The sequence below is a fragment of the Drosophila sechellia genome, chromosome 3R (assembly GCF_004382195.2).
Source record: "Drosophila sechellia strain sech25 chromosome 3R, ASM438219v1, whole genome shotgun sequence".
Classification (NCBI taxonomy): Eukaryota; Metazoa; Arthropoda; class Insecta; order Diptera; family Drosophilidae; genus Drosophila; species Drosophila sechellia.
In genome coordinates this window covers 20339182-20364888 of record NC_045952.1, presented here as the reverse complement: position 1 = coordinate 20364888, position 25707 = coordinate 20339182, and the positions used below count along the sequence as shown (strand labels likewise).

The window sequence follows — 25707 nt, the reverse complement described above, 5'->3', positions numbered from 1 at the left end:
CCCGCGGCAGTACGACGGCAGCCTGGAGCGACTGGCCAAGGAGTCGGAGATGCTGCGCCAGCTATACGGTCACTTCTTCGATCTGACGATTGTGAACAACGACATTAGCGAGACGATTGCCACGCTGGAGACGGCCATCGACCGGGTGCACACCACCCCGCAGTGGGTGCCCGTATCCTGGCTGTACTGACAAGACAGCGAACTGGAATGCCCCGACTGCCTCGAGGGCTGTGAATGCGAGTGGGAAGCCTACACACAGGCCTCCAACGTAGCCCTATACTGAGGCACAGATGCAGATGCGCACGACGATGCAGATACACGCCACATCACCACACCACCACACCATTAAAGTATTACCAAGGCACAAGCAACAGCAACTGAAGAAGCAACACAGCAACCACTACGAGAGATGACAGTCAGGACTGGAGGATAGAAGGCGCCTGGCGCCGAGCTATATAATTTAAGAATAAATGGGTATTATGGGAACTGCGGTCGCAACGCAATGACAAAAGTGTATGTTAAACGACAAACAACCATTTGTATTTGCCTCCTATTTGTTTTCTGTTTTAACAGTATGTTTAATTTGTATTAATTTTAATCGATTGTATTTGCCATTCCATGCTCAATGTGTTACATTTTACGATTATTGTTTTGTTGTATTTGTTTTATTCAGCATTTAGTCAAAACAGCATTAAACGCTTATGTAAATCTTGCACTTGTTAGTGTCTAAGTTAACTGGAGTTAGACAAATCGAAACCGAAGCACTCCAAATTGTTTTTACCTAATGATTATTTCCGGTAAGAGTCTTGTGTGCAGGTAGGGCGTCGAACGAGTTAGTAAATTATAGAAAAACTACGTAATTAAATATAATTAAACATAGACACAAGGAGACACAACAGCAAAAAGAACACGAAGAACAGAAAAAAATAAACAAATTACGATGTGAGCAATTTCAAGTGTTTCAAGCCAAGTAAGAACTAATTAATAACATATGGAACATCAACTGAAGACAGTGGTGAAGCAAAGTGCACGTTTTAAATGCAATAAAAAGAAAGGTAACAGAAAAACAAAAAATATAATTAATTCAGATCACAACACTTACACACGGAGGAAAAAGGAAAAAAAAAACATATAAAACCAAAATACCAAATTGTTGACGTTTAATTGAATTCCATGAGAAACGAGTAAACCACAAAAAAAATGCAATCAAACATAATAAAACAAAAAATGCATAATAATAATTGCAGCCGCGTTTAATTCAAGCAAAAGCAAAGTAAACAAATGGAAAAAACATAGAGTGAGCACAAAACACACATACTAATTGCAATTACGAATTAAAATAATTAGCGAAAGGATGAGGAGATTGCAGTTCAACGCAAAACAGGCAGATAAACGTATAAATATATATGACAAAAACAAGATGAACGTAGGAAATTGAGAAAATATGTATACAAAACACATATATATATTTTTCGAACAACTCAAACTCAGGTTGGATACATTGAAAATCAGTCAAGTTCAATAAGAATAATATAGCGGAGCGCTTCCTTTTAACCCACAGCCAAAAACGAGAACTCAACAAGGAGACCCAAAATCGAATCGAATCGAATAAGATCCTAAGTCGCTTTGCATTGAATTGAATTGAATTGAATTAATCGTGAACCCACTGGCCCAGTAACCACCCAAGCAAGCAGCAGCTTCAAATTTTCGAGATACTTTACAATGACACCGACAAACTGTCTTAGCAATGAAGAAACCTGGCATTTTTTTTAGTGCAGCTTCATGATCAGCAACCAGCGCTCAGTATTTCCGCTTTTTCCCTCACCGTAGTCCTCACATGGGAGAGATTCAGTTCCGAATGAATATTTGTAATTTTGAATTAGCTTCCCTAATAACATAGAGCTTCTGAGATGGACGAAACAGAAACAGAATTTAGACTACGACTACGGAGTGCACAAGCAATCACATACTACATGTAGTTGATGAGCCCCAAGAACACGTAGTTACTTTGGGTTAGGATCGAATCGAAGATATGTCACACACACTGGAGATCGAACTTAGTAGTTAACCAACACACATTTGTATACACGTGCCACACAATTCTCTAGCTGTCCCTCAAAACAATTTAAGCCTGAGCTTATATTCGAGCCCAACCACACGACCCACTTGAATTTCCCAACCGCACACCACACAAGTTGAAGAACATACTTATATCCAGAACAATTCTATGGTTTCAAAATGGTTGAACAATTTTGCATAGAGTATTATCGTTAGACGCTGGGCTATAACTTTTCGGTTCTGAGCGTGGATGAAGATGAGATGAAGATAGCAGCGATGAAGTTAAGGAGAGGCAATGCAAATCATAGAAGTATCCCAAGAAAAGAAGAACAACCGAACCTACCCGAAAAACTGAAGAACTAACTACCTACCCACAACCACAAATGCAGCCAAGTGGCCAAATTAACTAAGTATTATACCTTAAAGCGAACGATAGATTGAACGAACGGACGAGACGAGGTGAGATGAGATAGGAGGAGGAACCTTATAGAAGACACGGCTTGAGATGGATGTATGTACATTTTGAAGCTCCCCCAACCAGGCTAAGGTGCCAGAAAACACCAAAATCAAATCGATGAAATGATTAGGAAAAGAATGCTCAAATCAAAATCTTATAGTTTACGGTATTACAATGATTAGGAACGATTGAAATGAATTGGAAATGGGGGGTAAAAAAAAAACGATACCGACAGAGTGTATCCCGAGATTGAGCTAGGATTTCGAAGGATTCGTTTCGTACTTTTACTTGATCCTTTTTTCTTAGCCGATGCGAGCAGATTGTAGCTGTACTCTAAGAATAATTTCACACTAAGATTAAGTAAAAATTTATTGTTGATATTACATAAAAAAAAGGAAAAGGAAGACGCAGAAGTGAGATGAACACGGTCGCGTAAACCACGTGAATTAGAATTTTTCTCTAATTTCATAAGTCAATGATCATTATGATGATGATATGATACCGAGGGTAACGATGGTGAAGATGAGTTGAAAATGCTTATGATCTCCAATGTCAATATGTGTAGATTGACGCGATTTGAGCTAATTGAGTGAATTGTTATTATAATAATAAATGAAGTGAAATGAATGGATCGGCAGATCGATCGATCGTTTGGGGCGCAGAAGGACGCGGTGTTAGTAAATATCATTTAAAATAAATGATAAAAATGTCATTATATATACATAGTTTAAACATGGGATTAATAATAATAAATTAAAATGAGAAAGAACCGACGAAACTGGAATGAGAATTAAATAAAAACGAGTAAACACTGAAATGCCGAATTTTAAATACATAAGTTTTGAATCATGCATGCTGCAAAGACAAAGCAAAACCCACACAGAAACCGAAACAAAAGTAATAAAATGAACTTCTATATATGAAAAGAGAAAAATATACGAGAGATACAATTTCAACCAGCTTTTGCAATACTTTTCGGAAGCCCTTCCCCAACGCCTCTTCCAAAAAACAAAAAGACCCCCCATATCCGCAGCAAAAAAAAGACTCCAAATCAGAATCTTTTCATTTCTTAGAAGCCAGCAGCGAATTTTGCAGAATTACCCAATGGCCAGTGGAAGTCAAGGCAAATGCGACAAAGCGGATGCCCTGCAGCCATGGCTCTTTGAGCAGCAGATACAGATACAGATACATTTGTATCTTGAGCTTCTAATTGAAACATTACACTCGAACTTCAAACGTTGTCGCCCAACACTTTGAGTTGACCCAAATTTGTTAGCATGTTTTCAAGGTAATGCGAATTTGATACTTTCGTTTTCGTTTTTATTTTTCGGCTTACTTTTGGTCTCATTATTAGTTTTTTGTGTTTTTCTTTTTTTGCACAAGCAGTACCAAAAGTTTTTGATTACTGGCCGCCCAGTTCTATGGGAATCTTGCGCAAGTCTGGCCCGGGTAAACTGCAATCATTTCAATCTGCCTCGGTTCGGCAGCCCTCCGACTCCTCCCGCCATTGTAGAAAACTGGAAGTTGAACGACGTGCTCGGAAATATTAATAAGCGGAAAAGCTGTCCCCCCAAACGGCAGATGTCAACAATAGATATTTGTGCCAGGCCATTAGCATTAGCCATAGCCACTACCGTTGGAGGAGTAGAACTTCTGCTGGCCGCCAGTCATTGAACTGCAACTGCTGCCAGTTGCTCGGTTGGATCAGACGACACGACGCACAGCAGCAACATGTTGCTGTCGTAGCGCAACATATATTGCTATTGCTGTTGCTGTTGCTGCTGCTGCTTGAACGGATCGGTTTGTTCTCTCCGGCGATCGAGTTTTTGGTAGCCAGTTTCAGTTTGGTTTTGAGTCTTCGCGCTGGAAGGTGTGCTGCTCGCGTTTTGAGTGTAAGTGCAGCCGCAAATTCCGGCTTATAATTGCAATTGAAGGCACGTCGTCGCTCGTTTTAGTGTGTTTTAAGTCTGTTTTAGTGCTTGCCGTTCAGGGTACTTGACTGCCTATGTGTGTGTGTATGTTGTTGGTTGTTGAAATCCGCGCAAACGCATGTAATTCGAACCACAGCGATCTATTCATAGATCCGTCTTATCACTTGAGGGCGCCAACCAAGCCACCGACCTCTGACCCACAAAGCGTAAAAAATCGGAGTCTTAACGATGCTAATGCCAGCCAGCCAGCCTTGTGCAATGGCCCCCGGTATCAGAGCGATAAGGCTAACCAGTGGCGAGCCACAACTCGAGACCTGCGGATTAGTCTCGACTGGCATATAGAATTAGCCGGAGCTTCAAGCTTCTGCCGAAAATAAAACAAGCCGCTTCTGGCCGATGGTTACGTCAATTTCGATTCGCGTTCGAGTTCTCGTGCAGGTAGATAATACTACTACAAAAGTGGCAAAAGCAGCAGCACCAGCAGCACCTCACCAGCATTCAAGACAACTTTTGTTTAACACCGCTCAAGGAAACAACGCACACGGACCAAGCATAAAATTAAGCGCTATATAAACTGCAGACCCTATGCCCCACGTCTGTGCCCTTCATCCGGCGTTTACTCCAGACCACCACCACCTCAAAAGAGCTCATGAAATGCGCATAAAGAATCTCCAATTGACTGGGCCGCGGACTACCACGGTGGGGAGCACTGGGAGAAATGTGTGGAGGTTTTTAAGGATGTTCAAGAAAAATACACATTATAAAATCTTATTAGATAAATATAGAATTTTTAAAGAGCTTGGACCAAATTAAAAATTTAATAACGATTTCAATCTGATAAAAGCATAAACAATAAACAATTTAGATTCTAGATAGCTCGAAAAAGGAGTTAAGAGCTGACTGATTCTTCTCTCATTCAGTTCTAGTACTAGAAAGCCACAAGTTTTTCTCCCAGTGCACAGGGAGTCACAGTTGAACGAGTTGATTTTTAGTTGCCTTTGCTTTGGAGTCCGAGTGCGCGCATTGAATTTTTGATTTAATTCGTCTTCTTCATCTCGAACTCCGGTTCGCGGCTTCTTTTTTTTTGGGTCTTTTGCACAAGGTTATGCGTCCGCTATTGTCAATACCCACACCGCCAAAACTAACAATCATTAAGTCACATAACACATGCCTTTCAAGCGGGACGCGGATTTTGAACCTCAAGTTTGGCAATTGTGCGACAGTTTGATTTTCTGGGTCTCGCGATGGAGAACTAAGCTCATTAGGGCATTAGATGTTTGCCAGAATTTGAAAGCCTTCGAAATCGGATTCTACGCCGAGTCGGATTGTTTCAATCCGTAGAGCGATTGCAATCTGTGAGGTTCATCTGTAAGGTCAAGACAGCTGATTGCAGCATTTATCAAATATTCATGTGCTTATGAAATGTGCAAACAAATATTTCCTGGAATCGCCCATGGGCAGTAATATATGTACTATAGGCACATAACAAGATGCAGTAGTCAGACAAATGTATATTTTTCTTTGTTCCATTCAGGGCTAGTTTCATTACGGCCAATTTTCATTTAGTCACTCTTCCTGCTGTTTTTTGTTTGGTTGCTGCTGGACAAGCTTAGCGTCGCCTACATTTTATGGTTCACGTAAATTGTTAACAATTTGAGTCTCATCATGGCTGCGTTTGTGTTTCTTTTTTTTGTCTGGTGCTGCGCTTCAGTGCGTCGGGTCGACAGGTGTGACTCACGAACGTGGCTAACACCCGGCTAACCTCTGTGTTTTTGGCCCATCAAACACGTCGCTCGTTCTGTGATAACGGCTCGAATTAAATGCTGCCTCGCCAAACTGTTAGAATGTGTGTGTATGTCTGGCTTGGGCCAATTTGTTTGGCTTCCTCGCCGGCCAAAATGGTTGGACAGAGAAAAAAAACAAAAACGGCATAACCGGTCCTCCGAAGTGTAGTGGGCCAACTATAGGAAAACGGTTACGAGGCATGCAAAATGTTTTTAGGAAATAATTTGCAAGTCAAAGCGACAGCCGAACCAATTTTGATGGCTATACTTTGTAGCTGTTTTTACGGCCACAGAGCCTGCGGCTAATTGCATCCACTTAAGGTTATCGGAGTGGAGCTTTGCAGAGCTCCAGCTCATCATCACCACCAGCTGGTGGCCTCTACGGAACTCGACTCAACTCAACTTGGTCGGTTCAAGTTCAGCGCCACTGAAGGTTCATGGCCAATTAGAGCGCACTTATATTATCGCCAGTTTATAGAGTGGAAAACAAACACGGCGGCCCTGCAATTATTGCTGTTTAGTTAACCCCTCTGTATCGCAACTACTGCACTGGCTATAAAATATAAACAAACCACTGAAGTAACATGCTGAAAAACTTTCCGGTTTTAGTCTATGTGACTAATGAGTTCGGATGGTATAGTGCAGTATAGGCAAAATTGTTTGTACTTGCTTATCATCAATATGCACATTGCAATCAAGAGTTATCTAGTCACTTGAATAAATTATCTGCCTTATTACCAAGACGTATATATTGGATTCCATTTATAGATAAATTGCGAATTTTATAAGAGGTCGGAATAGGTTGTGTTAGTTTCAATCAAAAAATGTAATCGATTTAAAGTTTCAATATATATTATATTTCTATTATAATCCTCCATAGATCTAACCTTGAATGCTGAGCGATGAGGTCGTGGCCTGGCCTTTTCTGGCTGCTGACCCTGGCGCTCCTGGCGGATGGAGGTCGTCGCGAGTCCCAGCTCCGGATCGGCAAGGCCATCAATATATTCCTGCGCTACGGCTACCTGGGCATCTCCATGCGAGTGATACCGCTCAATGACAACTCGGAGCCGGATCGCTGGGTGTTTAAGGAGCCCACTAAAAACATCTATAGGGTAAGGGACTTAAGGCAGCGTTAAGCTTAAATTTAATCGTTTAAATGGGGTTGACGAACTTTGAATGGTTTGTATTAACCTTTAACCACAATCACCATAATTATTTTGAGTATAATCAAAATTTTAAAGTAGGGTTCAAAGTGGTTATCACTCAAAACTATGTAATTATATTGTTCACTTCCGCCACGTTTGTCATTAGAATGGACGCTTATTATATTTATTTGATCAGATTTAGGAAAACGATCATTACAAACGATTATTCAAGTATGTCACTTGATATTTATTACCTGATAATTGAGCGGACCAGACAACCAGATAATTTAAGATTTTTTCTTTCAGAACCTAAGTGGCCTGGCGGAGAGTCATGAAGACACCACACCAGGGATATTTCATGGAGACTTTCACATGGAGTTCTGCGAAAACCGGAGGCAGCTGTTTCAGGCCTACTTCCGTGACTTTTCCATCGAGCGAATGGACAAACCGTGGGAGGCGTTTACGGGCGGATGGTTTCCGGATAATGCAGCAAAAAAGCTGGGCATCAATACATCTTTCATCCAAGGCGATTACTCGTATGTTTTGGTGAGGGTGGTGCGCTTCAGGGAAACGGGTCGTCTTAACGCTGAGATTCCGGTGCACCAACCATTGGAGCCGGATGTGCGATCGAGAATGGATAAACTGCAAATCGGAAATATAACTTCCGCAGTGCGATTTATGGAGGATGTTGGCACCCACTACGTAAACTCATACACCACCGGCAATTCGCTGTACCAGGTGTTTGTGTACAGCAGGAAGAACTACAGCATGATCAAGGAGCGAATCAAGAGTAAGGGTCTGAACGGACTGTCCAAGTTGGATCTTTACAACTACTTTGCGCCCTGGTTTGCCGAACATCTGGGCCAGATTCGATCGGCTAGTGCCAATGCCACAGTAGAAAGATGGGCGAGAAGGAAGCTGCAGTACGAGTACTATGTGGTCAAGTACGTGACCCTGCTAAAGCTGCACGGTAATAGTACTCTGCTGCGATCCCTGGACTCGCTACTGGGCAACGATGCCATACTGCAGTTGGAACTCAAGTCGCTGAAGCCCATCTTCCGGGAGGAGCCGGACAAGGAGAGCTGGTACCACGAGGTTCTCGACAACAATGTGAAGCTCTGGGAGCTCAACATGCCGCAGAGTCATCCCACCCGATAGCTGCATTTTCAATATATATACTGTGCGATATGTGGCAGCCAAGGATCAATAGTTCCTAGATGCTTAGTTGTAGTTAGGAACCTCTAGTGCGTAGTTAATGTTCTGCCTGTGATAGTTTTAGGTAGTATAATTGAAACACAGTACACATCTGACTTGCATTTCAGCTAACTAGCCCATAAGATCGCCTTATTGATGTAATAGTTTTTTAAACATTTATACAAAATGAAGATAAAAGTAAAAATCTTACTGTTTTCATAAATTAATATTGGCTATTAAAATCTAACTGTTTTCATTACGTTATATTGGCTATTAATATCAAATACTATTTTGAAAATGATTTTTTATAAAAACCGGTTATCGAAACGGGTAAATGGCTGCCACCCGTTTCATTAATGTTTTCAACCAGTCCTATCCTAGTTTTCCACCCTTATGAATTTGGTATATGAATCTAGTATATTTTTCGTACCCTGTGGTATAGTTCAAACGGTTCAGTTACGTTCATACTGAAATCCGAAATAGCACGTGCGGTTTTTTGTATTTTGATTTTGATTTAAGCTTGTATATTTGGTGGCATGGATATATTTTCCAACTGTCCCGGCTTTTGTCCCTCCTGCGGCTCCATTCTGCCCGAGCTGCAAGTCAAGGGCAATGTGATTTGCTGCAACTGCAAGCAGGAGTTTCAGCCAGATGGTAAATCCAGAAGTTACACCTTTGTTTAATTTATTTAACACTTAAAAATAGTTTACAGCGGCGAGAAGTCCGAGTTTACCATACACTTTAACACCTACGACCCCAGTAAGGTGTTTAACAGGACGAAAAGGGAGTCGGAATCGGACGCGGATGGGCCCGTCGTGGAGAGGAAGTGTCCCAAGTGCAACCACGACAAGATGTCCTATGCGACCCTGCAGCTTCGATCGGCGGACGAGGGCCAGACGGTGTTCTTCACATGCCTCAAGTGCAAGTAGGTGTCCTGATGATCATAATCCTTCACTACCTCAATTAATCACACTCATTCTCCCTTGTAGATTCAAAGAATCGGAAAACTCTTAGTTGCTAGCAATGTCCGTGTAAATAGTCTTATAATTAGTGAAAATAGTCATGCTCGACGGCCTGAGAAATATAGAATTTACCAATTATAGTACCTAACCGGTCTCAATCTTGAAGCAGAACCCACCTCGCTGGCCTTGAGTCGGTTTCTAGGATTGTAGACCACCAGATTCGAGACCAGATTGATTTCCACCGCATGTGTGCAGCTGGGAAACAAGTTGTCCCAGTGAATGCCCACGGAGTTGGGAAATCTACTTGAAGCTATAGAATATTACTGATAATCATAGACGGGAAGAGTACCTACCGTATTTTGCTGTAATCCGGCAGGGAAGTCAGCTCCGGCCACTGATTCAGACGTGGGCTGCCCAAAGTGCGAATGATGATGGCCAATTGCTCGATGTCGGTGGTTCCCGCAAACAGAGGCACACCGCGTAGCATCTCCGCTACTACACAGCCTGAATAACAATAATATTAGCCATAAGGATATATGTAAGTCCATCAAAGTGTCAGCGCTCACCTGCCGCCCACATATCCACTCCGGTTCCATACTTCTGGCTGCCAAAGAGAATCTCTGGAGCCCGATACCATCGGGTTGAGACCTGAGGCGAATAAAGGCGCGACTCCTCTTCAGGGAAGTACAGACGTGCCAGTCCGAAATCGGCAATCTTGAGCATATCTGTATCGCTGATCAGCAGGTTGGCGGGCTTAATATCCCGGTGCATCAGACCCGCGTCATGCAGATAGGCAATCCCCTTGAACATTTGGTGTGCAAACTTGCGCACCTGCTGGCGGCTCAGGGGATTCACCTCGCTCTTAAGGCGGTTGTACAGAGTGTCCGGCTGGTACTCTAGCACCAAGGAGAGACCAGTTAGGTCGGGATATATGTCAATGATGTCCAGAATCTGCAATTAGTTACATAATCAACAAATGGCAAATATATGTATAATATACTCACATATTCAGACTTGCAGAGCTGCAGGGTCTTGATTTCCCTCAACGTATTTAGGGCTATGTTTCCGAACTTGTTCTTAAGGGCCACCTTCTTGATGGCCACCTCCTTGTTGCGCTGCAGATCGATGGCCTTAAACACGCAGCCATGGACGCCCTCGCCGATTTTCTCGAGCATTTTATAGCGGCTGGGCGCATAGTCCTCCATTATGGTTACTCACAATTTTCAATTTGGTAATTTTCCGAGCAGTTATCTGCTTCGTTTTTCGCCCCCAGTAGTCCATGGCAACGGGCACAACAATTGCCGGAGGACCAGCTGACGGGACCACCTGTTGCAGGATGTTTACAAACGCAGTGGGTTTGTGGTAATTACGGGGGTTGGAAAGCCTAGGCCAAGGCGGAGCAGTGACAGCTTTCGGTTTAAGGACATGCGCACTTCCTGCCTCGAATTCCTCCTGTCAGCCAAGTGTCAAGTCAGGGGGATACATAATTTTTCGGACCCTCGCACTGCAAAAGTTCTTCGTTGGCTGAGATTCTATGTAAAATAAGTGTTTCAAATGGCATCGGTAGTGAAATAAAAGCCATTTCTTGGACTAAACAAGCTGGTAGGTTCCTAAAAACATGTACATCTAAAATTTAAGAGGATGCAACACCTGGGAGATACTTCTTTGAGTTAACGAGCATACTAAATAATGCATGACTCCTTTAGATCATTAAATTGCTTTATAATTACAAAACGTGCCAGCATTGCTTCAGCAATTTGAAGCAATTTTGTTGGCCTGGACTGGCCTTAGCCTTGCCCCACCTGTCCTGCAAAATTGCATGCGAGTGGCAACAAACACAGGTAGAATGTAGAAAATACACACCCCACTGGGCGCAGCCTTGCCTCGGCAGCCTTGGCTCACCCGAAACCACCCACTGCCATTCACCACCCACCAACTTGGCTCCAAGTTCACGTCCTCGATATGCGCTATTCACATTTAGAATCGTTTTGCAGCCCACGCGGTCAACATGTTCCGGCCAAGTTGGTACCCATTCGCCAGCCTGCTGTTCCTACTCCTTTGGAGCACCGCCTGGGGCAGGACAGCCAAGAGATCGGACGTCTACATAGCGGGATTCTTCCCGTACGGGGATGGCGTGGAGAACTCATACACCGGACGGGGCGTTATGCCCAGCGTAAAGCTCGCCTTGGGCCACGTTAATGAGCATGGAAAGATACTGGCCAACTACAGGCTGCACATGTGGTGGAACGACACTCAGGTGAGTTGGTGTTTAGCTTGAGTGAAAATCGAAACAATCGAATCTCTGATGGACCAGTGGATTTTAAAGTTTAATTACGTATTTTATTTAATGCTCATTGGTTATCGTATTGTAATATCACAACCTTTACTTTGGAATTTTTCCTTATAATCTGCAATGTAATTTTGATTTCCTTTCCAGTGCAATGCTGCTGTGGGCGTAAAGTCCTTCTTCGATATGATGCACTCGGGTCCCAATAAAGTAATGCTCTTCGGCGCTGCGTGCACCCATGTGACCGATCCCATTGCCAAGGCCAGCAAGCACTGGCACCTCACCCAGCTCAGCTACGCGGACACGCATCCCATGTTTACCAAGGATGCGTTTCCCAATTTCTTTCGGGTGGTACCCTCGGAGAATGCCTTTAATGCGCCGCGACTGGCCCTGCTGAAGGAGTTCAATTGGACCAGAGTAGGCACTGTCTACCAAAATGAGCCACGCTATTCGCTGCCCCACAATCACATGGTCGCTGACCTGGATGCCATGGAGGTCGAGGTGGTGGAGACGCAGAGCTTCGTCAATGATGTGGCTGAATCCTTGAAGAAATTGCGCGAGAAGGATGTGAGGATCATTCTGGGCAACTTCAACGAGCACTTTGCACGCAAGGCATTCTGTGAGGCTTATAAGTAAGTGGAATGTACTAACTTAAGTCACAATTTAAAATAATTGAAATAAACTTCCTTCCAGATTGGACATGTATGGCAGAGCCTATCAATGGCTGATTATGGCCACCTATTCCACGGATTGGTGGAATGTCACGCAGGACAGCGAGTGCAGTGTGGAGGAGATCGCCATAGCCTTAGAAGGTGCCATTCTAGTGGATCTTCTGCCCTTGTCCACCAGTGGCGACATCACAGTAGCTGGCATTGTAAGTACCAGTGAAGTCAATTAAAATTCTTGTAATAAATTTCATATTTTACTAGACTGCTGATGAGTATCTTGTGGAGTACGACCGACTGCGAGGCACTGAATATTCCCGCTTTCATGGCTATACCTATGATGGTATATGGGCAGCTGCCTTGGCCATTCAGTATGTGGCCGAAAAGCGAGAGGATCTGCTAACACATTTTGATTATCGCGTGAAGGACTGGGAGAGTGTCTTCCTCGAGGCTCTACGAAATACATCCTTCGAGGGTGTGACGGTAGATAGATAAACAAATCTGTTTTGCATTATTTAAACCTATGTTACATTCTCAAGGGACCCGTACGTTTCTACAACAACGAACGCAAGGCCAACATCCTGATCAATCAGTTTCAGCTGGGACAAATGGAAAAGATCGGGGAATACCACTCACAGAAGTCACACTTGGACTTAAGCTTGGGAAAACCAGTCAGATGGGTGGGGAAAACTCCTCCCAAGGATCGCACCTTGATCTACATCGAGCACAGTCAGGTCAATCCAACCATATACATCGTATCGGCTAGTGCTTCGGTCATTGGAGTGATTATTGCCACAGTTTTTCTGGCCTTTAACATTAAGTATCGCAATCAAAGGTGAGTGTTCAACGATATATTTAACTATTTCATTAAATAAAATATTCAAATTTTTATAGATACATCAAGATGTCCAGTCCCCATTTGAACAATTTGATCATTGTGGGCTGTATGATGACCTATCTGAGCATCATTTTCCTGGGTCTGGATACCACATTAAGTAGTGTGGCAGCATTTCCCTATATCTGCACAGCTCGAGCCTGGATTTTGATGGCTGGATTCAGTCTCAGTTTTGGAGCCATGTTCTCGAAAACGTGGCGGGTGCATTCGATATTCACCGATCTGAAGCTCAATAAGAAGGTGATCAAGGACTATCAGTTGTTTATGGTTGTAGGCGTGCTTTTGGCCATTGATATAGCCATTATAACCACCTGGCAGATTGCTGATCCCTTTTACCGCGAAACAAAACAGTTGGAACCCTTGGTGAGTGCATTTATAGAACATATTAGAAGTGAAAATCGAAAATGATTATAATTAATCACAGCATCACGAGAATATTGATGATGTCTTGGTAGTCCCCGAAAACGAGTACTGCCAGTCTGAGCACATGACCATATTCGTTAGCATTATTTATGCCTACAAGGGACTGTTGTTGGTAAGTATACAATAAACTTAAGCTTATTAGATATCATTATAAAGTAATTATTTTTTCAATAGGTTTTTGGCGCCTTTTTGGCCTGGGAAACTCGACATGTTTCCATACCGGCCCTGAACGATTCCAAGCATATTGGTTTCTCCGTTTATAACGTGTTCATCACTTGTCTGGCCGGAGCGGCTATATCCCTGGTGCTATCGGATCGAAAGGATTTAGTTTTTGTCTTACTCTCGTTTTTTATCATTTTTTGTACGACAGCCACTTTGTGTTTGGTGTTCGTACCGAAAGTAAGACTGGTAGTAAGGAAGTTTTGTAGTTTTTGTAGCTGTTATATGTTACATAATAATAATCGCGTAATATGAATGTTGTTTGTCGGCGGTAATAGGCCGATCAGTTGTGGTTAGAGCTTTCCATCTGATCGTACGTTACCGCCAGCTGAGCTGATCTTTCGTCTAGCGTTGATACACCTTGATACAGAAACAACATGTACTCGAAAACAGATCCTAAAATGCTATATAACACTACAGACTAACTATAAACTTGAACTATATGGAACCCACTAAGAGCAGCAGCAAGGTTGTAGGCAAATCCCACTTCCTTGCTGTTGGAATATCTTTAACTATCATATTTCGCTGTCCGTAGAGTTGGTCCTTCCTAGATGTTGACCACGTAGTATATTCTTTGGTTAATATTCATGCGAATCGTTTTGCAGTTGGTGGAGCTGAAGCGGAATCCTCAGGGCGTAGTGGACAAACGCGTTAGGGCCACGTTGAGACCCATGTCCAAGAACGGACGCCGGGATTCCTCGGTGTGCGAACTGGAGCAACGATTGCGGGATGTGAAGAACACAAACTGCCGGTTCCGAAAGGCGCTGATGGAGAAGGAGAACGAGCTGCAGGCCTTAATCCGCAAGCTGGGACCCGAGGCACGCAAATGGATCGATGGGGTGACCTGCACAGGTGGCTCCAACGTCGGTAGCGAACTGGAGCCCATACTGAGCGATGACATTGTTAGGCTCTCAGCTCCACCGGTGCGCCGAGAGATGCCCAGCACCACAGGTGAGTGGTTGAGGTGGGGGATTTCGTAGATATGTTCATGCATTGCAACCCGTTTGTCATAGAAGTTACCGAGATGACGTCCGTGGATAGTGTGACCTCGACTCATGTGGAGATGGATAACTCCTTTGTATCGGTGCAGTCCACAGTGATGGCGCCATCGCTTCCTCCGTAAGTTTTTCGATTTTGCTCTTAATCTAATCTAATCTTCGAAATTTATTCAACAGCAAAAAGAAAAAGCAATCCATTTTAGAGCACCACTCGCATGCCCCTGCTCCAACTATGATGCAGCCAATCCAGCAGCAACTGCAGCAGCACTTGCAGCAACATCAGCAGATGCAGCAGCAGCACCTGCAGCAGCAGCAACACCAGCAGATGCAACAGCAACAGCAGCAGCAGCAGCAGCATCATCATAGCCATCTGGAGAAGAGAAACTCGGTGTCCGCTCAGACCGATGACAATATAGGCAGTATCACCAGTACGGCGGGCAAGCGGAGCGGAGGAGACTGCTCCAGCATGCGGGAGAGGCGTCAATCGACCGCCTCCAGGCACTATGACAGTGGCAGCCAGACGCCCACTTGCCGGCCAAAGTACAGCAGCTCGCACCGGAACTCCTCCACCAACATCTCCACATCGCAATCGGAGTTGAGCAACATGTGTCCACACTCGAAGCCCAGTACTCCGGCTGTGATTAAGAGTAAGTTTCTTCGCGTCTCTTATAAAACTATATAAATTATAAAAATTAAATCGGTTTTCTAATTGAAAATAGCTCCCACTGCCTCCGACCATCGCCGCACCAGCATGGGCTCCGCCCTGAAGTCCAACTTCGTGGTTTCGCAGAGTGACCTATGGGACACGCACACGCTGTCGCACGCCAAGCAGCGCCAGTCGCCGCGGAACTACGCCAGTCCGCAGCGCTGTGCTGAGCATCATGGCGGCCACGGGATGTCCTATGACCCGAACGCCACCTCGCCCATCCAGCGGTCCGTCTCCGAGAAGAACCGCAATAAGCATCGGCCAAAACCGCAGAAGGGCACCGTTTGCCAGAGCGAGACGGACAGCGAACGGGAACGGGATCCGCCGCCCAATAGTCAGCCGTGCGTCCAGCCGCGCAAGGTCAGCCGGAACTCTAACATCCAGCACGCCGCCCACCACCACAGTTCGCCCAATGTGGCGCCCGATAAGCAGCGGAGCAGACAGCGCGGCAAGCAGGATAGCAGCATCTACGGCGCCAGCAGCGAGACGGAACTGCTCGAGGGCGAGACGGCCATTTTGCCCATCTTCCGGAAACTCCTCACCGAGAAGAGTCCCAACTATCGGGGCCGCAGTGCTGTGGGCCAGAGCTGTCCGAATATATCCATCAAATGCGATATCGTCGAGTACTTGTAGGCGGCGCGAGTCATATACTACGGCATAATGTAGTTATACTCCTATTGTTAGATCCAGTTGCAGTGTAAAGATTACCTTTGTTTTCTTTGGAGTTACGCATCTACATACATACCCTGTGAGGCAGGACACACACCATTTAGTGAACTAGTAGCAATGACATGAGATAGTTGGGAAATAAATTACAATTTAAAATAATCATATATCTGCTAATATTTTCCTTTCACTGGCAGGAGCTTTCAGAGGCACATTTTTCACTGTGTACAAGCAGAAACGGCAATTCTAATTTATTTGAATGAGCAAATGGGCATGGGTATGAGTGCTAAACTGATGGGGGGATCTATTGCAGAGCGATGCGCCGGAAGTGATTGTTGAGTGGACCCTCGTCCGAATAGCCGGCAATTTCCTGTGGTATGATGCCAGACTCCTCGATGGAAGTGCATGGCCGACACATACACTCCAATGGGGCCTTGGTCAGGACCTTCTTGAACTTCCGCTCCCCGGGCTTCACTTTGGGACAGAATAGCGAGACGGCTGCCTCCCGCTCACCAGACTCCTGGCAGCACATGCAGGAACGCTCCATTTGCCAGATCTTACTGCCCGAAACCTAAAGTTATCAAATTATTACCCAAAATTTAATTTATATTTGGAGTATATCAAACCCCACCTGGATATAACTGGCACAGCGACCCACACAGGCGAACGAGGGAATCGGCTTGGGCACACATCCAGGATACTGGAGGACATGGATGACGGGCGTCACCTGACAATCGTCGCCAAGATGCGTAATATCTGGATAGTAAATGGAATCCCTTAGAGCGAATAATATGATATTATCAAATGCCCGTACCATTATCGGTGGCGGCCACAGAGCTATCCGGCTGTGCCGTGCAGAGTTTCAGGATGCTGACCAGGACGCAGTAGAGCAGGATCAGGACGAAGACCTTGTTGTTCTCGTGGCGGAGCAGGTGGCGCAGCATCTCGTCGGCCCGACTGCAAGTGTCCTTTCGCGTGGAATGGAAAGCGCCACTTGCAGCCGGCGGGCTTTTATAGACCAACTTGGCCAGCGGATGCCGCTCTAATGGCCGCTCGACAGCGTAAATTATGGCCTAATAAAGCAAGGGCCGTCCAGACCTTTTTGCCTAGTAATTGCGTACACGAAAAGGGCATTTATCCCGCGGCGCATGACCACGGCAATCTCTTTATTTCCCTCACAACTTATTGGCTAATCAGGGCCAGGCCAACATGCTACCCACTGCTAACATCAGAACCACCACCAAGGAAGTGGCTCCCAGGCAGGAGCTACCATTTCTGTCCGCCAGATATTTTACCAAGCCTTCCAAATGGGTTTGCGCCCAGTTAAGGTTATTTTCCACAGTGACCAGGGACTTGGAGAGCAGCGCTTCCGATTCACCGAAGAACTGGTGATTGCTGTCGTAGAACACCTTGAGCAACTGCTGCTGCTCCCGGGTGGTGAAGTACTCCGCCATGTCATTGATCACCTCGGCCGTAGCTGACCAACTCTGGAAGCTGAAAAACGAGAAGGTTACCACACTCTCAGATGATCAAATGATGTAAAAGAACTCACTTATTTGCTAATTCCGTAATGTTTTCGGTAATCATTTCGAAAATTGCCTGAACCAAGTCAGGATTTTCCTCGTACATACGGGCGATACCAATTTTCTTTTGTTCAACACTTTCCGTACCAGAGATGATCATCTTGTGGTAATGGGTTTCGTAGTCTCTCGTGCAGCTGATTGCAGCCCAGAGCACATTCTTTTCGCTAGTCCGATTTTCCAAATAATACTGACCCCACACCATTGTGTATGAGTTGTAATCGGCACCGCTGGCGGCACAGTAGAAGGTTTCCCGGTAATCCGGCGATGGTACTTCATGACCTGTTACGAACTGTACGTTAACCTTAGGCCTGCAATTGCTGGCCTGGTATCTGCACAGCCATTTGATCAGTTTGTTGCGATTGGCCACATCCAGCGGAGTATCCTGGGCGCTCCAGGCAACTCCTAGTTTTTCAAAAACAGCTGTTGTGATGCTGGAAAGATATATCCGGAAGTCGGGCAGCTGTTCAGGTGTCAGTCGCTTTGCCACCGTGTTCAAGTTCTCATAGACGGCATACCAGGGCACATACTCCACCTCCTTCGCCAGGTACTCCAGGAACCTGAATACATCAGCATAATCCACATATTGAACTTGCGCGAAATTGAAGAGGTCATCAATAATTTGAGCCCGGTTCTCAACCGGTATTCCACTGTGATTCGTTGCCGTGATGGCCAACAGAAGACCTTCCCTTAAAGTGTCGTCATAGAACACTCGTTGGTAGTTCGACTGCCTCAGGTTAAATAAAATCCAATCAATTGGACTGGTAAAATCCAGCCACAGAACGTTAACTGTTTTGTGTAGGTATTTATATGGCGTAAGGTTGTAGAAATCGCGTTCCAGATTAGTGGTGAAAGTTATTGGCACTGTGTATTTCAGTGTAGCATTACTGCCATCGTCTTTGTTAAGCAGGAATCGCGACTGCTCCACAGTGACGACCTTGTTACCCTGTAAAGCCTTCACAATTAGCATGGGATAGCCAACCTGCTCTGTGTAATCGGTGAGAAAGTCAACCAGATCCACATCCTGATTCTTTGGCCAATGCTCGAAGAGATGGTAAAATAAGTTATATGGTACTGTATAGGTCAAGTGACTGGAAATAGAATGATAGTTGTATAATTCCCTTATCAAAATTAAAAACTTCTTCACTAAATATTGGTTATGACACGTTCAAGATAAAGGTTTTCGCCTCTAATCGAAAATAGACCTAACTTACTATTGCTGCAGGTAACTCCTGATGGCCGTGTCAAAGTTCTGGGCTCCCATTAGATTTCGCCACATCCTTACAATGCAAGCTCCTTTGGCATAGGCGATCCCGCTGAACTTGTAGGCAATCTGGGAGGGTGTTTGGATCTCCGATTCCGGACTTGTCATGGGCTGAGTGCCGTTCCGGGCATCCGTGCCAAAGATCAGCTGCATTTGGCGCACCACAAACTGCTCGTCCAAATGATACTCTGGATAGAGCTGAATCGATTATGTTAAAATATATATTCGAATCCGCATCCCACCTGATGAGCCATGAAGTACTCGTAGTAGCGGGCAAAGGCCTCATTGAGCCAAAAGTAGCTCCACCAGGAGAAGGTCACGCTATCCCCGAACCACATGTGTGAGGTCTCATGGGCGATGATGCGTATGGCGAACTCCTTATCCGACCAATCATCCGAGTATCCAGGTTCCTGAATCAGGACATCATCGCTTTAAAGTAACAACAAAATGCAACGAAATTATATTCTATATTTTACTTTCGTTTATACGTATATTTGGCAATACTTTTTGTAGCGACTCACCTGTAGATGATGAGGCCCCAGTTTTCCATGCCGTTGTGCGGAAACCTGGGCGAACTGGCATACTGCAGCACATCGTTGCCCAGTTCAGCATATGGACTCTGGAACAAATCCCCATAGGCTGAAACCACCTGCTGACCCACATGGTAGCTGAACTCTGTGTTATCATAAAACTCAGGACGAGTGAGCACTGCGAACTCACTCACATTTCCACGTGCCGAATAATTGGCCACCATGAAGGCCAGCAGATATGTGGACATGACAGGGGTCTCCTCGAAGTGATCGACAAAACGACCTTGCCTAAAATCAAGGAAAAACGGTGATTAGTTCAACTTATTTATTTTATATTATATAAAGTGTAATCTACCTTATAGCTGTCGTTTCTTTTAGCTTGGTGTTGGCAATCGACTGATACCCGTTGGGCCGGACAATCTGCAGTTGGAACTGGGCCTTCACGGCGGGCTCATCGAAGCAGGGCAGGACCAAGCGGGCGTTGATGCGCTGCATCTGGGTGAGGGCCAGCCATTTGGTCACATTGGTATTCCTCTCCACATAGTTGGCGGAGAAGAAGCCGGCCATATCCGTTCGTATGTGCCCGGTGTACTTGAACCCGAGCGTATAATTTCTGCCTGGCTGCGCGGCCTGCGTCAGCGGAACTCTCACCTGTTGGGTGGCGGCCTCATAAATCAACCGGCTGATATCGATGGCCTCCACCTGCGCACCTGCCGCATCCAAAAGCCAACATTCCGTAATGTCGAGCGTATCAGCATGTAGAATGATTTGTTGCACCTCCAAAGTTCCGACCACCCGCAAGGTAATGCTCACTTCGCCATCGAAAATAGTGGGCTCGGCTGAGTTCCGCAAAACACCGATGGTCAGGTTGTAGTGCGATGGTACGACGCTACCTTCCAGCCGATAATCACCGGCATTCGTGACGCAGATCAGCAGTAAACAAAGTAGCCAAAAGGCCCGAAATATCGAACTGCTCATGGCGACCGAAGCTCGAATACTGGGCGTTGGATTCGGACACACTCTTGTAGATCGCCGAAATCAGAAAATCAAATAAAAGTTCCCCCCCGCAAAACAGGTGTTGTCGCAGATGATTAGATAGCGGCATATTCAACAATAATTCGAGATGTCGTCACACTTCTCTCACTGAAATATTCTTATCAGCGTGCCATTGGGCACTTATTAAATGCTAAATGGAATGCCAATTATCATTTAAATTACCAACGACAGCTGCTTAATGAGTTTCAGTCAGGAAAGCTATTGGTGTTTTGAAAATTGTTTTTAAAAGATAAATTCTCTTTAAAATATCATACCATTATTAGTATTTTGTATAGATTAAACGCTAAAAAAGTCCCTCTACTATCCATTCACCATTATGGTGGAAAGTCCAATGTGGCACTGAATACTACAATTGATAAGATGCGATAAGGATTATGTTTTCAATTGGGTTCCACGAAAAGTGAATCAACTTAGTTAGCCAGAATAGGTGTTAAGATCGATATCTGCAAGACAACATTGTAAAAGAGCTAGCAATAAAGATAGTAATTTATTACTTATGTCGGTCAGTTTAAATTTCAGCGATTTTCTGTCTTTTTTTTAATTGCATTAAAATAAAAGATTATTGATTTATTAGGCGCCAGACTTCAATTGATGGCTAATAGAATGCAATAAAAAATAAAAAAAAAAACACTTTTTCGCCAGAAATTTCGATAAAACTTTAAAAAAGAAAAATAGTTTATTGCCCTTCAATAAATTTATGGCCAAATAGTGATCGATTGAACACTAGTTTAATAAAATTCCCTCAAGATCCCGAACTGAATCACCCGGCAATATTGGCGCTAATCAGATTGTAAATTAATTGTCGCCGTGGGTGTCATTTAAGCCTATTTCATGATCGATTTTGCTAGCACGAGTAATAATAAAATAAAACAGCGGCTTATCTACAAAATGGTGTTACTTTATTGGGTGCTCTTGCGTACAAATACTTTATGGCCTAAGGAGTACTTGTGACCCGATCGCACCTGCCTCCGGTAGGAGCTAATCCCTGCTTAGTTACGCAGCATGGTGACCAGGGCCACCATCAGAAGACTGAGGGCACTGAAAGCGTTGACCATGGCGCTTCCACTGCGATAGTTGGCCAGATAGCTGCGGAAAACGCCCAGCTTGGCCGTAGCCCACTGCAAGTTCTCCTTAACGGTTGCCTCGGCGGCGGTCAAAGTGGCCTGCGAGCTGCCGAACTTTGTGCCATTAGCCTTGTTGAAGTTCTCCAGATCGGTCAACTGCTGATTGGTGGTGAAACGGGCGGCGATGTTGGAAATCACAGTGGCCACAGCGGAATAGCCGCCCATGCTGCAGAAAGAAGTGAATTATAAAATGCAAGCCAAACCAAATAATAGGATATACTTACGCCTCAGCCAACGCCTCGTATTTCTGAGTGACCAGGGCAAACACCGGACTGACGTTCTCGTTGTTCTCCGTGTAGAGAGTGGACAGCACGGAGGACTTGTCCTGTCGGCGAATCTCATCGCTGATGATCAAATCGAACACCTTCTCGATCAGAGACTGGGTCTTGACGCAACCGAATGAGTTCTGCAGCAGGGTCTCCTCGGTGGCCACGGTCTCGTTTTTGAACTTGTTGTACAGAGCCTGGAACTCGGCCTCACCACCTTCACGCAGACCCACGCAGTAGACAGTGGAGCGGATGTTCTTGGGCACGGTGGCCAGCGATTGGAAGTAGCCCTTAGCCTGGCTGATGCAATCGGAGCTGCCATAGCGACAGGCCCAGGAGAGGATCTTGGTGCGCAGGTAAATGTCCAAGGCTGTATCGTTCGATGCCTCACTAAAGCCCAGCTGATTGTAGGCCTTGTTGGTCAGGGTCTGGATATAGTAATTGAAATCGGACGTGTCGTTTCCGAGGCGGATGGTCAAGTAGTTGAAGCCGTTGAAGGCGGATGTCCAGGGTATGTAGTTGATCTCCGTCTCCAAATACTCGATCACATCCAGGGTAAGGTTGTACGTAACATATCCAGCCCTGGCCAGATTGAACAGATCATCCACGATCTGGGCGCGATTGTTCTCGTGAATTCCTCCCCAGTTGGCTGTGATCAGAGCCTGGTGGATGGCATGCCAATTGGCGTCGGAGTAGGTGGCACGGTAATATCCGGTCCCTTGAACATTGACCACAATCCATTTTGGTGTTTCGTTGAATAGAACCGTCGTGGTTACGTCGGGTTTCAGGATAAACTTTGGCGTGGTGTTCAAAAAGTTATTTACCTCACTGGTAGTGTAGGAAATGGGCACAAAGTATTTCAAAGATGAGTCGGATCCATCGTTCTCCTTCAGCAGGAAACGCTTCTGCGTGAAGTTGACCTGACCGTTGCCAACAGTTACATTGATTAGTGGGTAGCCCACCTGCTCGGTGAAGCTTTTGAATATGTCCTCGGAGCTGGCATTGTAGCTGGAGTTGGGCCAATTTGCTTGCCAGGCTCCCAAAAGATATTCAGGCAAAGACGACTGATACTCGCTGTAAGCATTAGAAGCCCTTGGAATACGTGTCACACATAAAGTTTCCCCACTACTCACTATTTCTTCAGGTATTCCTGCAGGGCCTTCTGGAATTGTTGCTCGCCCATGGTGTGCTTGATCATACGGATGAAGGTGGCTCCCTTGTTGTAGGAGATGCTGTTAAACATGCGGCTCAGATGGGCGGGCGTGTAGGTGTTCTCATCGCTCAGCGGATTGGTGGCATTGGTCGAGTCCATGGCCATGACCGACTGCACCTGGTCAACCACAAACTGCTTCTCCAGCTCCCATTTGTCCTCGACCATGGCGGTGCCGAAGTATTGGAAGTAGCGAGCGAATCCCTCGTTCAGCCAGGTGTAGCTCCACCACTTGCAGGTGACCAGATCGCCAAACCACATGTGCGCCTGTTCGTGAGCCACCACGGCGGCAATGGACTGGCGGGAGGCCAAGGTAGTCGCAGACTCGTCCACCAGCAGGGAACGCTCCCTGTAGGTCAACAGACCCCAGTTCTCCATTGCTCCGGCCGAGAAATCCGGAATGGCGGCCATATCCATCTTCTCGTTGCCCATAGAGTAGTAGTCCTTGTCCAGGTACTTGCCCATCTCCTCCAAAATCTGGATACCCACATTGTAGGGGTACTGGGTCTGAGTATAGTACTCGGGACGTGCGTAAACTCCGAAATCGTCATCCTTACGCGGCACAAACTCGGAAATGATGAAAGCCAGCAGATAGGTGGACATTTTGGGCGTCGTCTTGTACACGTCCGTGAAAATTCCTCTAAAAATTGGGTAAAATAAAACGTAGTAATCAGATCAAGAATAACAAACTACTTCCTCGTTAACCGATTAATTGCTCACTAGATAGTTGAATTTCTTTACCAGATTAATTTCGGATTTCTTTTTAGATTAACAGTAATGTGGTGGAAGTTCTTACTCTTCAGTGCTGGGAATCGATGAAATCAGACGTGTGTTACTGGCCGAGTTGAAGGTCCTGTGTCGCTTCAGCGTGACATCGAAGGTGGCCTTGAACTGGGGCTCATCGAAGCTGGGGAAGGCGCGACGAGCGTGATGGGTCTGGAACTGGGTGGATCCCAGCCACTTGGTAACATTGTTATCGTCCACATAGGAACTGCGATAGAAACCGTGCATATCGTCCTCCATCAGACCGGTGTATACGAAATGCAGAATATATGCCGTATTAGCGGTCAAAGCAGTTGACGCCGTCAGCTTCACAATATCCGTATCATAGTTCGTTGTATTGGTGGCACCAAATTGGATGGCCGTAGGATTGGCCACTCCGGTGGTTGGCTTTTGCCAGTACTCCCTGACCGAATATGTAAGGTTTTTCGAGTGCAGATAGATGTCGTTGGTAGCCTGGTTGGAAATCACCTCGATAAAGACCTCGCCATCGAAGGTGAACCTCTTGTTTCGATCGGTCTCCAGCAAATAGGGACGCAGCGTAATGTTGTAGTTAACCGGTGTGATGTGCTCGGCCAGGCGGTATTCCTGTAGCTCGGTGGCGAGCGTCGCCGGCGGCTGGACATCCACAGACAGTTGCCGAGTTCCTGCCGAGGCCAAGGACACACAGGCCAGCAGGAGAACAGCCACTCGCGGGGCAAACATTCTTCGTACTAATCAAAATGAATTCAAATTAAAATCGCATCTCTTAAAATTTATATATAGTAAGGTTTTATCCCTAGTACGTGTCCAGTAATTTATAAGAATTGTTCCTATTTTACTAGAACAATCCCCACTTATATAAGCACTTATTAAACTCACTTTTCAAGGGTTCGATCGCGAACCTTGGACTAGAATTAGTATTTCGCACGCCACTCGGCCAGCGATTCGATTCGAAAACTAAGTGACTTTTGGCTTTGGGCCCGGTATATATGGTGAATGTAAAGCATTTGCCGACTTTGCCATTATCAGCGGCTTATCTGCAAACTTTAACGTTTTATTTCGGCCCAGATAAAGTTCGCCTAGTCTATAGATTAAGCTGCGATAGCGATAAGCAGTCGTAGCGGTGATTTACACACTCCGCCATTGGCTACCAATCCAAGCTGACATTATTTTTTGAAGATTGCCAGGCGATGGCATAACATTTGCTGTCCGTTGCACTGCTTCTTTGATACTTTATGGTGCATTGCACCCAATCTTATCGAGCGTGATTTGCAGTCTTTCAAGGGAAAAGCTTTTAACTGCCAAGTTGTTGCTAATGTGGGTTGAATACAAGATACTTCATAAATAATGAAGCAAAAATGAATAGGTTTGTCTGAATTTTTTAATGAGCACCTCAAGAACTGTCGGTGCGTACATTTTACCTTGTATTTGTCTGGATTAACTAACGCTATCGCAAAATGGCTTATCAACATATGAACCACATTATGTTAAGTATATTGTACTCTTTTAGCAACCTCTTCCTGCT

At 45.2% G+C, this 25707-nt stretch overlaps 8 protein-coding genes across 15 annotated transcripts in view; 4 read left to right on the top strand and 4 right to left on the bottom strand.

Annotated features, from left to right (window-relative positions):
• Positions 1-3471, top strand: part of LOC6607335 (peripheral plasma membrane protein CASK) — a 39284-nt gene extending 35813 nt beyond the window's left edge. For all 3 annotated transcript variants that reach the window (XM_032722664.1, XM_032722663.1, XM_002032072.2), the window contains one exon: positions 11-3471. In XM_032722664.1, the coding sequence (XP_032578555.1) occupies positions 11-190 (180 nt within the window). In that variant the 3' untranslated portion in view covers positions 191-3471. The remainder of the gene's footprint in view (positions 1-10) is intronic.
• An 840-nt stretch (positions 3472-4311) lies between these two features.
• LOC6607334 (torso-like protein) lies at positions 4312-8796 on the top strand. The gene is made up of 3 exons (XM_002032071.2): positions 4312-4407; positions 7111-7342; positions 7682-8796. The coding sequence occupies exons 2-3, from the start codon at positions 7133-7135 to the stop codon at positions 8531-8533; spliced, it is 1062 nt and encodes a 353-aa protein (XP_002032107.1). The 5' UTR covers positions 4312-4407; positions 7111-7132; the 3' UTR covers positions 8534-8796.
• Positions 8797-9032: 236 nt separating this feature from the next.
• On the top strand, positions 9033-9679 carry LOC6607333 (DNA-directed RNA polymerase I subunit RPA12). Its single transcript, XM_002032070.2, has 3 exons — positions 9033-9223; positions 9275-9494; positions 9559-9679. The coding sequence occupies exons 1-3, from the start codon at positions 9106-9108 to the stop codon at positions 9581-9583; spliced, it is 363 nt and encodes a 120-aa protein (XP_002032106.1). The 5' UTR covers positions 9033-9105; the 3' UTR covers positions 9584-9679.
• On the bottom strand, positions 9551-10736 carry LOC6607332 (cyclin-dependent kinase 20). Of its 2 annotated transcripts, XM_002032069.2 has the most exons (5): positions 10536-10713; positions 10098-10482; positions 9885-10035; positions 9708-9831; positions 9551-9643 (listed from the first exon to the last, which is right to left on the bottom strand). In XM_002032069.2, the coding sequence occupies exons 1-5, from the start codon at positions 10704-10706 to the stop codon at positions 9617-9619; spliced, it is 858 nt and encodes a 285-aa protein (XP_002032105.2). In that variant the 5' UTR covers positions 10707-10713; the 3' UTR covers positions 9551-9616. The 2 variants fall into 2 exon arrangements, with proteins under 2 accessions (XP_002032105.2, XP_032578557.1); XM_032722666.1 differs by lacking the exon at positions 9551-9643 and having other exon boundaries at positions 9660-9831; positions 10536-10736.
• A 272-nt stretch (positions 10737-11008) lies between these two features.
• Positions 11009-16559, top strand: LOC6607331 (gamma-aminobutyric acid type B receptor subunit 2). 4 transcript variants are annotated; one of them, XM_032722659.1, is made up of 13 exons: positions 11009-11133; positions 11526-11788; positions 11969-12450; positions 12512-12692; positions 12748-12966; positions 13023-13318; positions 13378-13741; positions 13803-13913; positions 13976-14212; positions 14626-14971; positions 15034-15139; positions 15196-15665; positions 15738-16559. In XM_032722659.1, the coding sequence occupies exons 2-13, from the start codon at positions 11540-11542 to the stop codon at positions 16355-16357; spliced, it is 3681 nt and encodes a 1226-aa protein (XP_032578550.1). In that variant the 5' UTR covers positions 11009-11133; positions 11526-11539; the 3' UTR covers positions 16358-16559. The 4 variants fall into 4 exon arrangements, with proteins under 4 accessions (XP_032578550.1, XP_002032104.2, XP_032578551.1 ...); XM_002032068.2 differs by having other exon boundaries at positions 11010-11133; positions 13976-14200; XM_032722660.1 differs by having other exon boundaries at positions 11010-11133; positions 15037-15139.
• Positions 16560-16596: 37 nt separating this feature from the next.
• On the bottom strand, positions 16597-17422 carry LOC6607330 (bursicon). Its single transcript, XM_002032067.2, has 3 exons — positions 17205-17422; positions 17022-17146; positions 16597-16961 (listed from the first exon to the last, which is right to left on the bottom strand). The coding sequence occupies exons 1-3, from the start codon at positions 17332-17334 to the stop codon at positions 16695-16697; spliced, it is 522 nt and encodes a 173-aa protein (XP_002032103.1). The 5' UTR covers positions 17335-17422; the 3' UTR covers positions 16597-16694.
• A 99-nt stretch (positions 17423-17521) lies between these two features.
• Positions 17522-20754, bottom strand: LOC6607329 (aminopeptidase Ey). Of its 2 annotated transcripts, XM_002032066.2 has the most exons (6): positions 20120-20754; positions 19756-20052; positions 19477-19663; positions 19185-19432; positions 17943-19061; positions 17522-17884 (listed from the first exon to the last, which is right to left on the bottom strand). In XM_002032066.2, exons 1-6 carry the CDS (start codon positions 20740-20742, stop codon positions 17584-17586), a joined length of 2775 nt encoding a protein of 924 aa, XP_002032102.1. In that variant the 5' UTR covers positions 20743-20754; the 3' UTR covers positions 17522-17583. The 2 variants fall into 2 exon arrangements, with proteins under 2 accessions (XP_002032102.1, XP_032578553.1); XM_032722662.1 differs by lacking the exons at positions 19756-20052; positions 20120-20754 and having other exon boundaries at positions 19185-19422; positions 19477-19565.
• A 943-nt stretch (positions 20755-21697) lies between these two features.
• LOC6607328 (membrane alanyl aminopeptidase) lies at positions 21698-25161 on the bottom strand. The gene is made up of 5 exons (XM_002032065.2): positions 25062-25161; positions 24217-24913; positions 23344-24060; positions 22169-23284; positions 21698-22110 (listed from the first exon to the last, which is right to left on the bottom strand). Exons 2-5 carry the CDS (start codon positions 24903-24905, stop codon positions 21810-21812), a joined length of 2823 nt encoding a protein of 940 aa, XP_002032101.1. The 5' UTR covers positions 24906-24913; positions 25062-25161; the 3' UTR covers positions 21698-21809.
• Between the last annotated feature and the right edge of the window lie 546 nt (positions 25162-25707).

Excerpts from the sequence above, each read along its gene's own strand:
- LOC6607334 (XM_002032071.2), top strand. The coding sequence starts at position 7,133 with ATGAGGTCGTGGCCTGGCCTTTTCTGGCTGCTGACCCTGGCGCTCCTG. Across the intron at positions 7,343-7,681 it reads CCACTAAAAACATCTATAGG|AACCTAAGTGGCCTGGCGGA; the intron begins GTAAGGGACTTA and ends TTTTTCTTTCAG.
- LOC6607329 (XM_002032066.2), bottom strand. The coding sequence starts at position 20,742 with ATGAGCAGTTCGATATTTCGGGCCTTTTGGCTACTTTGTTTACTGCTG. Across the intron at positions 19,664-19,755 it reads TGGGGCCTCATCATCTACAG|CGATGATGTCCTGATTCAGG; the intron begins GTGAGTCGCTAC and ends GTTACTTTAAAG. Across the intron at positions 19,062-19,184 it reads AGGAGTTACCTGCAGCAATA|TCACTTGACCTATACAGTAC; the intron begins GTAAGTTAGGTC and ends TTCTATTTCCAG.
- LOC6607330 (XM_002032067.2), bottom strand. The coding sequence starts at position 17,334 with ATGCTGCGCCACCTGCTCCGCCACGAGAACAACAAGGTCTTCGTCCTG. Across the intron at positions 17,147-17,204 it reads TGTGGCCGCCACCGATAATG|ATATTACGCATCTTGGCGAC; the intron begins GTACGGGCATTT and ends TTTACTATCCAG. Across the intron at positions 16,962-17,021 it reads GCTGTGCCAGTTATATCCAG|GTTTCGGGCAGTAAGATCTG; the intron begins GTGGGGTTTGAT and ends TGATAACTTTAG.
- LOC6607328 (XM_002032065.2), bottom strand. The coding sequence starts at position 24,905 with ATGTTTGCCCCGCGAGTGGCTGTTCTCCTGCTGGCCTGTGTGTCCTTG. Across the intron at positions 24,061-24,216 it reads TCGATTCCCAGCACTGAAGA|AGGAATTTTCACGGACGTGT; the intron begins GTAAGAACTTCC and ends CCCAATTTTTAG. Across the intron at positions 23,285-23,343 it reads CAGGAATACCTGAAGAAATA|CGAGTATCAGTCGTCTTTGC; the intron begins GTGAGTAGTGGG and ends TAATGCTTACAG.
- LOC6607332 (XM_032722666.1), bottom strand. The coding sequence starts at position 10,736 with ATGGAGGACTATGCGCCCAGCCGCTATAAAATGCTCGAGAAAATCGGC. Across the intron at positions 10,483-10,535 it reads AGCTCTGCAAGTCTGAATAT|ATTCTGGACATCATTGACAT; the intron begins GTGAGTATATTA and ends AACTAATTGCAG. Across the intron at positions 9,832-9,884 it reads CCGGATTACAGCAAAATACG|ATTTCCCAACTCCGTGGGCA; the intron begins GTAGGTACTCTT and ends AGCTTCAAGTAG.
- LOC6607333 (XM_002032070.2), top strand. The coding sequence starts at position 9,106 with ATGGATATATTTTCCAACTGTCCCGGCTTTTGTCCCTCCTGCGGCTCC. Across the intron at positions 9,224-9,274 it reads GCAGGAGTTTCAGCCAGATG|TTTACAGCGGCGAGAAGTCC; the intron begins GTAAATCCAGAA and ends ACTTAAAAATAG. Across the intron at positions 9,495-9,558 it reads TTCACATGCCTCAAGTGCAA|ATTCAAAGAATCGGAAAACT; the intron begins GTAGGTGTCCTG and ends TCTCCCTTGTAG.
- LOC6607331 (XM_032722659.1), top strand. The coding sequence starts at position 11,540 with ATGTTCCGGCCAAGTTGGTACCCATTCGCCAGCCTGCTGTTCCTACTC. Across the intron at positions 11,789-11,968 it reads TGTGGTGGAACGACACTCAG|TGCAATGCTGCTGTGGGCGT; the intron begins GTGAGTTGGTGT and ends TTTCCTTTCCAG. Across the intron at positions 12,967-13,022 it reads CATCCTTCGAGGGTGTGACG|GGACCCGTACGTTTCTACAA; the intron begins GTAGATAGATAA and ends TACATTCTCAAG.